Here is a 12,087-nt window from a genome sequence, read left to right on the forward strand (position 1 = left end):
CAAGCGAGCAATAACACTTATTAACTTTCTACTTATTTGACTTAATTCGTCTAAGTACATTGTTTCGTCAGGTTAAAAATACACTTGCCACGCTTTAGTGGATTTTTTTTTTTTGTATTAACTGATCAGTTATTCTCCAAAGAGATGAAAGTGGCATTGATGTAATTTTAACTGCCTGTTTTTATTTTGGTCAACAATTTTGGATCAATATAGAATTAAAGTAATAGCCTATATATACTGAAAGCAGACTTTTTTTTAAGGGTATAATAATGGACCACCGGAAGAAACATTATATGAGGCACACCGGAGATAACACGGTAGGTACTGTCTAATACAAATGCACTATTTTTGTATTATTTTGAAAAACTATTGTATTTTAAATGAAGTTTTGAATTGAAACTGATACTCAAATGAAGGGATGTATTATGCCTTAAACACCAAGGGTTTTCTAAAGTGCGGCGCAGGGGCCATTTTCTGTTTGTAGCTCTTAAACCAGGCCTGGGCAGTTATTTTGACGAGAAAGGCCAAATTTAGAGAAAAAAATGTATACCGTATTTTTCGGACTATAAGTCGCAGTTTTTTTCATAGTTTGGCCGGGGGTGCGACTTATACTCAGGAGCGACTTATGCATACTTGCCAACCTTGAGACCTCCAATTTCGGGAGGTGGGGGGTGGGTGCGGGGGGCGTGGTTGGGGCGGGGGCGTGGTTAAGAGGGGAGGAGTATATTTACAGCTAGAATTCACCAAGTCAAGTATTTCATATATATATATATATATATATATATATATATATATATATATATATATATATATCCCCGCGACCCCGAAGGGAATAAGCGGTAGAAAATGGATGGATGGATGGATGGATATATATATATATATATATATGTATATGTATATATATATATATATATATATATATATATATATATATATATATATATATATATATATATACATATATATATATATATATATATATATACATATATACAAGAAATAATTGACTTTCAGTGAATTCTAGCTATATATATATATATATATATATATATATATATATATATATATATATATATATATATATATATATATACATATATATATATATATATATGTATAAAAATAAAAAATAAAAATACTTTAATTTCAGTGTTCATTTATTTACACATATACACACCAATAACACTCATCTACTCATTGTTGAGTTAAGGGTTGAATTGTCCATCCTTGTTCTATTCTCTGTCACTATCTTTCTAACCATGCTGAACACCCTCTCTGATTATGCATTGCTGTGTGGCACGCACAAAAGTGCGTGCCACACAGCAATGCACTAGATGGCAATGCACTAGATGGCAGTATTGTCCTGTTTAAGAGTGTCACAACATTGCTGTTTACGGCAGAAGGGCTGCTTTATTGTAGACGTTCTTTATATTGTGGGAAAGCGGACTCAGGTCCGCATGGAGCTGGAGGGGGCGTGGCCTCCAGCTCCGCCTGAATTTCGGGAGATTTTCGGGAGAAAATTTGTCCCGGGAGGTTTTCGGGAGAGGTGCTGAATTTCGGGAGTCTCCCGGAAAATCCGGGAAGGTTGGCAAGTATGGACTTATGTGTGAAATTATTAACACATTACCGTAAAATATCAAATAATATTATTTAGCTCATTCACGTAAGAGACTAGACGTATAAGATTTCATCGGATTTAGCGATTAGGAGTGACAGATTGTTTGGTAAACGTATAGCATGTTCTGTATGTTATAGTTATTTGAATGACTCTTACCATAACATGTTACGTTAACATACCAGGCACGTTCTCAGTTGGTTATTTATGCGTCATATAACGTACACTTATTCAGCCTGTTGTTCACTATTCTTTATTTATTTTAAATTGCCTTTCAAATGTCTATTCTTGGTGTTGGGTCTTATCAAATAAATTTCCCCAAAAAATGCGACTTATACTCCAGTGCGACTTATATATGTTTTTTTCCTTCTTTATTGTGCATTTTCGGTCGGTGCGACTTATACTCCGGAGCGACTTATACTCCGAAAAATAGGTATCTATTTTAAGGACCACTAATACAAAACCTCACAATAATGTCTGATTGAATGCTAAAAACATTGACTAGGGATGTCCGATAATGGCTTTTTGCCGATATCCGATATTCCGATATTGTCCAACTCTTAATTACCTATACCGATATCAACCGATACTGATATTAACCGATATCAACCGATCTAGATATATACAGTCGTGGAATTAACACATTATGCCTAATTTGGACAACCAGGTATGGTGAAGATAAGGTCCTTTTTAAAAAACATTGATAGAATAAAATAAGATAAATAAATTAAAAGCATTTCCTTGAATAAAAAAGAAAGTAAAACAATATGAAAACAGTTACATGGAAACTAGTAATTAATGAAAATTAGTAAAATTAACTGTTAAAGGTTAGTACTATTAGTGGACCAGCAGCATGCACAATCAAGTGTGCTTGCAGACTGTATTGTTATATATTAATATATAATGTAGGAACCAGAATATTAATAACAGAAATTAGTGTGAATGAGTGTAAATGGGGGAGGGAGGTTTTTTGGGTTGATGTACTAATTGTAAGTGTATCTTGTGTGTTTTTTATGTTGATTTAATAAAAAATAAATTTAAAAAAACGATAACGATAATAAAAAAAACGATAACGATAATTTCCGATATTACATTTTAAAGCATTTATTGGCCGATAATATTATCAGGCCGATATTATCGGACATCTCTAGTTATGACAGACCGCCTTAAACTGAATGGAATTTTACATTTTTTTTCTGAATGAAACACGCAGAATGTACATGAAAATAATGAATGTGGGGTTTACAATATTAAGTATGAACGATAAAACACTGAATATTAACAACATATGAACGTCATACCCCCTCTCAATAGACATTCTTTACAATCAAGCGAAACGCAACAAAAATGCAACAAACACAGCGAAATATGAACGCGAAGGGTAAAAAAAAAAAACCCCCACCTACTATCTGATATATCACAAAGCTTTAGAACTTTGTTGTAAAATTCTTCTTCCGTGTCTGGCCCTGACTTCCGCATTTCAGGCTGGCCGCTCTGGAAACACCCACCCACACTGCTTGTTGCCTCGTCTGAGCTGCTGGGACTTAGATTACCATAGTAACTAGTATATTATGAAAAAGCGCAGATTCCAACCATTGAAATACTTTGTATAGTTCAAGACGTTACGGCCATCACTGCACATCATAATGGCGGCTACAGTTTCCATCTTAAAGACTTAAAACAATTATTTGGGAATGTCCGGCTTAACGGGCCTTAAATTGCCCAGGTCTGTCCTAAACTAATCAACCGGCTTACCAGAAAATATGACATACTGTACATATATAGGTATTAATATAAAGTAGTATATATATTATAAAAGTAATTAACCCATGGGTTTGCTGGGAATATGTACGGTGCATCTGGAAAGTATTCAAAGCGCGTGACTTTTTCCACATTTTGTTATGTTACAGCCTTATTCCAAAATATAATTAAATCATTTTTGTCCTCAAAATTCTACACACACCCCTTAATAAAAATGTGAAAAACTTATTTATTTTTTTGCAAATGTATTCAAATTATAAAACTAAAAAAATCACATGTGCGTAAGTATTCACAGCCTTTGCGCAATACTTTGCTGATGCACCTTCAGCAACAACTACAGCCTCAAGTCTTTCTGAATACGATGCCACAAGCTTGGCACACCTATCTTTGGGCAGTTTGGCCCATTCCTCTTTACAGCACCTCTCAAGCTCCATCAGGTTGGATGTAAGCGTTGGTTTTTGTCAAAGATGTCTTCGTACATTGCTGCATTCATCTTAGTCTCATCTGGGAGGTGACTAAGAATCCGATTATCACTCTGTCAGAGCTACAGCATTCCTCTTTGGAGAGAGGAGAACCTTCAAGAAGGACAACCATCTCTGCAGAAATCCACCAATCAGGCCTGTATGGTAGAGTGGCCAGACGTAGAAAGTTTCAAAAATGCATCTACCATGAGAAACAAAAATTCTCTGGTCTGATGAGAGGAAGATTGAACTCTTTGGCTTGAATGTCAGGCATCATGTTTGGAGGAAACGCATCACCAGGCCAATACCATCCCTACAGTGAAGCATGGTGGTGGCAGCATCATGCTGTGGGGATGGTTTTCAGCGGCAGGGACTGGTAGACTAGTCAGGATAGACTAGTCTATCAGAGACATCCTGGATAAAAACCAATGCTTCTCATCCGACCTGATGGAGCTTGAGAGGGGCTGCAAAGAGGAATGGGTGAAACTGCCCAAAAATAGGTGTGCCAAGCTTGTGTCATCGTATTCAAAAAGACTTCAGGCCGCAATTGCTGCCAAAGGTGCAGCAACAAAGTATTGAGCAAAGGTTGTGAATACTTATAATGTTGTTGTTTTTTAATACATTTAAAAAAAACCTTTACATTGTCATTACGGGGTATTTTGAGGACAAAAATTAATTTATTCCATTTTGGAATAAGGCTGTAAGTTTGTAACCTAACAAAATGTGAAAAAAGCTATGAATACTTTTTGGATGCACTCAGGTACAGTAGTTAAAGTTGTACTTTTGCCTCATTCCTGTGAGAATCCTGCATGCGATTGAAGCATTAAGGTGTGGGACTATGCAGGACTAGCTGCAGAGTGCTCAAACAACCATCAGGTAGAACCTGTGAGCAGACTTATCAGGTTGGTAGTGCGCTTCACACATTCTTCACTCATGCTTTAAGTGAGGGATGAGGCAAAAACTAACCCAGACCCATTAGACTTAGGCTTCCTTTTTATTGTCATTCAAATTTGAACTTTACAGCACAGATAAGAACGCAATTTCGTCACATAAGCTCAATGTAGTGCAGGATAAAAAAAAAGCAATAAGGTGCATATATAACTAAATAAATATATATAAATAATATATAAATATATATATAAAATAAATATATATATATAAATATATATAAATAAATAAGTAGATTACTGTACAGATAAATATATTGCACTTTTTCACATGCGTCCACGTTTATGGATGTATGTTATATTGTCTTTTTTATTCCAGCGAGTTAATCCATTTTGGGGGGAGTTGAGGGGATAATTTAATTATGATGCGTTCGAGAGTCTTACGGCCTGAGGGAAGAAGCTGTTACAGAACCTCGAATTTCTGCTTCGTAGGCTGCGGAACCTCTTTCTAGAGTCCAGCAGTGAAAACAGTCCTTGGTGGGGGTGGGAGGAGTCTTTGCAGATTTTCTGAACATTGTAGTGTATTCTGCATTTTATTTGGAGAAGGAGTTATTCAAAACTTGCTTGACACATACAGATACAAAATAAATTAATATGATCAGGTTCTCAGTCATACCCAATGGACAACCCTGCATAAAACAGTAACAAAAAACGCTGTTCAAACTAAATATAAATCAAATAGATTACATTTACTGGAAAAGTGTGTAGTTTTTTTTTACACAAATTATGTAGCCTTCCTAATAAATAAATACATACAAAATAATAAAAGGAGACAACACTTTAACTGCATGTAAATGGGGGCATGTTGTTAGTTTATGAAATAAAACCTGCATAGACTTATTAAGGCTAAATGAATAAATGCCAGCAAGACCAACAGATCATTTGGCACTATGGCTCCAGCGCCCCCCGTGACCCCGAAGGGATTAAGCGGTAGAAAATGGATGGATGGATGGTATTATGTACATATACAGACGATAGTGACACGTCCTGCACTATTACTGTTGACTGATGTGTGAACACCATCGCAGATAACAGTATATAAAAACATAGTTGCAGTATGATGGTCAATCATAATTAGCACCATAGTATTTACCGCCCATCACTTTTTCCACATTTTGTTATCTTACAGCTTAATTCCAAAATGGATTAAATACATTTTTCACCTCAACATTTTACACACAACAAAAAGCAAAGGCTGTGATATTACAAATATTTTGTTCATGTTGTCATCATGGAGTGTTGAGAATTTTGAGAGGAAACTATACTATATTTCATTTTTGGAATAGGGCCGTCACATAACAAAGTGTGGAAGTGCTGTGAATACTTTCCCGATGTACTATATACCTGCCATCTTGTAAATTGAGAATTGTAGGGACGTTTGGTATAATGTAGTGTACATAGTATACCGGTATATATTTTGAAATAAAAACATCTGTATGTATGTAGCCTTACTGGTTATATAGTCTGTTTTGATTTCAGTGTTGTTTTCAATTCCACTGTTTGACCAGCTGAGGGTAGGCTTGAGGCATGTTGTGTAAACATGGCTTCTTTATTCTGAAATAACGTGAGAAATACTAGTTATTGCTGTCTATCTGTGTTGGCCCTGCGATGAGGTGGCGACTTGTCCAGGGTGTACCCCGCCTTCTGCCCGATTGTAGCTGAGATAGGCTCCAGCGACCCCGAAGGGAATAAGCGGTAGAAAATGGATGGATGGATGGATGGATGCTTATACTGGTACTGTATGTCGATTTAGCAACATGTTTCCCTTTCAAAAATGTAGTCCTTACAAAGATATGTGGTCTTTAATGTAGTTAAAGTTCCTTGCAGACTGAGATATCACAGATTAATGAGAATATTATTCTCCCTTTTTATATAATACATCCTGAATTATATAATGTATTATAATTTAATGATGTACAGTGTCTGATGTAATAACAATGATAATCCTAAATTAATTAATGATCATGTGATAAGGTACTAACATCATCACGCTTAGAATATATATATATATATATATATATATATATATATATATATATATATATATATATATATATATATATATACAGCCCGGCCCCCGGCCAACTTTTTTTCAACCCAATGCGGCCACGAGTCAAAAAGTTTGGGGACTCCTGACTTATTAAGTTGAATAGGGTCAACTTAATGGCAAAGACTACTTCCTGACTATGGTAACACACCAAGGATGAACCGAAATGATCACATGCTTGCAAATGAGACTCAGAAGTATAAGAAAACAAGATATAACAACTGGATAACAGTTATTATCATCAGCTCACTGTTAAAAGTTACATTAAAAAGTGATCTTAGTATTAAACAAATAAACAATTAGTACCTCATGAACGCACCCACAAATACTGAAAATCGGTACCGTTGAATACCGGTATTGATTCCTCTATACTTGGAATTGGTACTGTATCAGTTCAAATATAAAAGGCACCCATTCATATATCCACTGTTTGTTTTTTTGTTTTTTACTACTATATGCTTAATTTGTTCCCTGTTGTTATCAAACCAAGGTACTAACTACTGTATGTATAATATTTTTCAGTTTATAGTCATTTATTCATTCTTCCATTTTTATCAGATTAGAAAATGGTCATATGTGAACAGACTATCAGCAAAAAGCTCTGCTTCTACATACTCCTTTTCACACATGTGCAAATGCTGTTCTTTCGCATGCTCAAAATAAACTTAACCTTCGCCTCAAACAAATGAATCCCCTGCGGTATTATTGGTGCTCAACCCTTGCCAGGCAAAAGGCCAATGGTTGCAAAATAATAAATGATGATGTGATTTAAAGGAAGAGGATGAGCACATCAAACAAATCGACTATCTCGTGTGGGCGGGAAGGGCCTCGTCTAGCCAGTGGCTGCTAAAACTGGGAGGAGTTCCTGCCCGTTTCTAGGGGGAAACAAATTAAATCGATTGAAACAAATGGTTACCTCTTTCTTGGCTTTGACTACAGATGTTACTAAATGCGCGACGGTTTACCGTCGAAGAGTTGTGAGAAGCGTTGCCGCGGGCGACATAAAATAAGCATGTGGTGGGATTTGCTAAGTAGTTAGCAGTTAGGTACGTAAAGTACTTCCGATTTGACAGTGCTTCCTTACCAAGTAAAGATATATGAAATTTAAACGACGAAAACGGACGATGTCACTTTTGTATCTTATCCTGACTTGCTTTACGTTGTATGTTACATGCTTGCTAACGCCGTAGCGGCTATTGGAAGTACTCAAATAAACTCAGTAGAGGTTGGCACATTTTATTTTGAAAAAACAAACACGGAAGTTGCATGCCACGGTTTTGCCCCGATTACTGCTGCTGTCATGGACTGGGGTGGTATTTACAGAGGCTAAATTGTCCGCTGAACGGGACCGCGAGTCCAACGCGGCGTAATGCAGCCTTTATGTTTCTTTAAAAAAACACTATAGTCTTTTAACTGACAGTTTCCCCTCCTCACGGCTAGCCCGAGACGATGGACCGCGTGAAAAGCTCCATGCAGCAAGTACCCAACGCCATCCCCAAAGTGATTCGACGCACCGGAGGGGCCAACAGCCTGGAGCTGGAGAAGGAAAACTTTGAGAGAGGACAGGTGTGTAGCGAACCGATGCACACATTTGCTTCATCGCAAAGGGGCTGACAACCACGCAGGGTAAACACACGTGCGTGAAGTGACAGGGGAAACATATATGAAGATTATTCCCCCCCTTTTTTTTGACACATTCCTTACTAATCATGCCAGTGGTGCGTTCACTGTCAATGTGTGTGATCAGCAGATACCAATGAGTCGTCACAACAAAAGGGCTGTTGAGATGTAGGTCAGTGGCCTTTTGAATTGAGATAATTGTGCTGTTTAGCCTACCAGCTGGATACAAGACAAGAGCTTTGTGTGTGTGTGTGTGTGTGTGTGTGTGTGTGTGCGCGTGTGTTTGTGTTTGTGTTTGTGTTTGTTCTTGTATTTCTGCCATTCTTGGGACATCAACAAGGAAAAGTACCTTCCATATAGAGATGTCCGATAAGGGCTTTTTTTCCGATATTCCGATATTGTCCAACTCTTAATTACCAATTCCGATATCAACCGATACCGATATATACAGTCGTGGAATTAACACATTATTATGCCTAATTTTGTTGTGATGCATTAAACAATGTAACAAGGTTTTCCAAAATAAATCAACTGAAGTTATGGAAAAAATGCCAACATGGCAGTGCCATATTTATTATTGAAGTCACAAAGTGCATTATTTTTTTTAACATGCCTCAAAACAGCAGCTTGGAATTTGGGACATGCTCTCCCCGAGAGAGCATGAGGTGGGCGGGGTTGGGGGTAGCGGGGGGTGTATATTGTAGCGTCCCGGAAGAGTTAGTGCTGCAAGGGGTTCTGGGTATTTGTTCTGTTGTGTTTATGTTGTGTTACGGTGTGGATGTTCTCCCGAAATGTGATTGTCATTCTTGTTTGGTGTGGGTTCACAGTGTGGCGCATATTTGTAACAGTGTTAAAGTTGTTTATACGGCCACCCTCAGTGTGACCTGTATGGCTGTTGATCACATATGCCGTGCATTCACTTGTGTGTGTGAAAAGCCGTAGATATTATATGACTGGGCCGGCAAGCAAAGGCAGTGCCTTTAAGGTTTATTGGCGCTCTGTACTTCTCCCTACGTCCGTGTACACAGCGGCGTTTTAAAAAAAGTCATACATTTTACTTTTTGAAACCGACACCGATAATTTTGAAACCGATACAGATAATTTCCAATATTACATTTTAAAGCATTTATCGGCCGATTATATCGGCAGTCCGATATTATCGGACATCTCTACTTCCATATGAAGAGCGGTGAACAAGTTAGGACCGAAATAATGGTCCCAATAAGGAAAACCATTGCATTTAATAGAGAATGTCTCATTTGCACCCCTGGTGGTGAACTCTATCAAAATTAGGGTGGTCCCAAAAAATTTACTCTCAACATATGAAATAACAAGTGTGTGTAAGAAATTTGCCACCTTTAGCCAAAATTAATTAAAAAAAAAAAAATGTATATAGAGACATACTGTAATAACTTGAAGTAAATAATGAAGATTAAAAACCAATTACAAACAAAAAATTCAAAACATTTTTTATTTTTACTAAAGTCAGTCTTTTTCTCACGTGTCGACTTTTTTCTTTGGGATCAATTTCACATATTCTTTCTGTTTCTGTAATATTGCAATATTTTCTCATAAAATGATTACTTTTTAATGCAAAATGGGGGCATTTGTCATATAGAATTCTGACTTTTATCACAATATTGCCCAATTTTTTGTTGTTCTTGTAAAATAGTGACATTTTTTGAGTAAAATTCCGATTATTACTATAATATTGCCAACATTTTAAAGTTGTGACTTTTGTCGAGTAAAATTACGACTCTTTTCATGAAATTGCCAACATTTTAAACTTTTCTTGTAAGATTGCGACTGTTGAGTAAAATTCCAACTTATATCAAAATATTGCACAACTGTTCAGTTTTTCTTGTCAAATTTTGACATGCGTTGAGTACAATTATGACTTTTATTATAAAAATGCCAAAATTCTAAGTTTTACTTGTGAAATTGTGACCTTTTTGTTGTGAAATTCCAACTAGTTTTTCACAATAAGCTTTTTTATATTTGCATAGTATGTATATATTATTAATGTTGTAAATACAAATCTTTAGGCATTTTTCGGAGGTCTCAAGAAGGTAACAAATACAAGAATGTGTGCGTGTGTGTGTTGCGTTTTGTGTTCTTGTATTTCTACCCTTCTTGAGACATCCAACAAGGTAAAGTACCTTCCATATGAGGACCGGTGAACAAGTTAGTACCAAAATCATGGTGCCAATACGGAAATCCATTGCATCTAATAGAGAATGTCTCATTTGCACCCATGGTGGTGAAATCTATCAACATTAGGGTGGTCCCAAAAAAGAGGGATTTTTCTAATTGAGGCGACATTCATTTGTTCTGGTTCTCCATTATTCAGAGCTTTCGCGTGGGATCTTGGTTCAGTTCGGTGCCCAGTCACGATGATATTCATTCATTTATCCTGATCCATTTCATCCATGATATTCCCCAGAATGATGTTGTCTTGTTTCATTGCGATATTTTCCTCTTGGAGAATCTTCATCTCTTGACGCATTTCCTGAAATGATTCTGAGTTTGCAGACTTTCTATATTTCCCTTCAAACTTATCAGGTCTGCTTTGTGATGTAATCTTCTTGCTTTAGCTATGTCATCTCTCAGTTCAGCTATTTAGTGTAGCATCAAGTCTTCCTTCCCATCGTGTCCTGTATCTGACGTCATGTCCTGCTTCCTATCTTGTCTGTTATCCAGAGGCTCCTTTGTGCCAGATGACACCGAAGGTTTTGGGATTTGAGTTGTTCTTTTACATTTTGACATCGTAGCAGCTTGCTAATGGCAAACTAAAAAACAAACTAAAAAATTAAAACCTTACCTTTTTTAGATTGACATAGTTTGTATATATTATTAATTTTGTATATCAATATCTTTATATATCTAGAAAGGGTGGTCCTATATAGGTAGTAGAGATGCGCGGTTTGCGGACACAACCGCGGAGTCCGCGGGTCGGGCGGGTAAAAATAGATTTTAAATAGATGCGGGCGGGTTGCGGTTGAACCAATTCGGAAATATATATACATAGTTAAATGTTGTTACCCACATACGAAAAACGAGCAGCACTCTTTGAAACAGTCAATTTTTCATCAGGCACCGTGTCCCAGCAACCGTGGCGCAAGTGAGCGCTCCTTCAGCGCAGCAGGGCGCATTTTAGAGGCCAGGCTCTCTCGCATGAATCCTGGCACTGTAGATGCCATTTTATTCCTGCATAGTGCTAACAAAAAAAAAAGTAAGTAGACATACGATTGGATATGTTAAACGAATTAGTCTACGTTACCTATAGGCTATACCAAATAAGCCCATGTCTAACCTATATTGAGTTCGGTCAGCTAAATAATTTTGATGGTTACGTGTTGTTCGGGCGCACTACAATGCAAAGGAATTAAGGCAATTGCGTTGTTTATTGTGTTTTTTTTCTATTCGAGATATACTACTATGTGTGAATAATTATTTGGCCTCGCTTTCAAGTGAAGCGCATCTCCGATTGGCGACAATGTAAGGATATTTAGCCTGCTTTGTTTGTCGCGACCGTCTATTTTCATTATAATTCAAGTTTGATGATAAAGTGCAGTCTGATGGGTTTGATTTCCCCCCTTCAGCTATTTGCCTTGGCCAATAAGTTGCAGGTAATTT

General features: G+C 36.9%; 1 protein-coding gene across 2 annotated transcripts in view; it reads left to right on the forward strand.

Moving 5' to 3' along the window:
• Positions 1-79: 79 nt before the first annotated feature.
• hip1 (huntingtin interacting protein 1) overlaps positions 80-12,087 on the forward strand; it is a 128,527-nt gene continuing 116,519 nt past the window's right edge. The window contains exons 1-2 of one of the 2 annotated variants that reach the window (XM_061925691.2): positions 80-317; positions 8,272-8,397. In XM_061925691.2, coding sequence (XP_061781675.1) covers positions 270-317; positions 8,272-8,397 — 174 coding nt within the window. In that variant the 5' untranslated portion in view covers positions 80-269. Of the gene's footprint in view, positions 318-7,775; positions 7,878-8,271; positions 8,398-12,087 lie in introns of those variants that run through there. The other variant, XM_061925692.1, reaches the window with a different exon arrangement.

The sequence above is a fragment of the Nerophis lumbriciformis genome, linkage group LG30 (assembly GCF_033978685.3).
Source record: "Nerophis lumbriciformis linkage group LG30, RoL_Nlum_v2.1, whole genome shotgun sequence".
NCBI lineage: Eukaryota > Metazoa > Chordata > Actinopteri > Syngnathiformes > Syngnathidae > Nerophis > Nerophis lumbriciformis.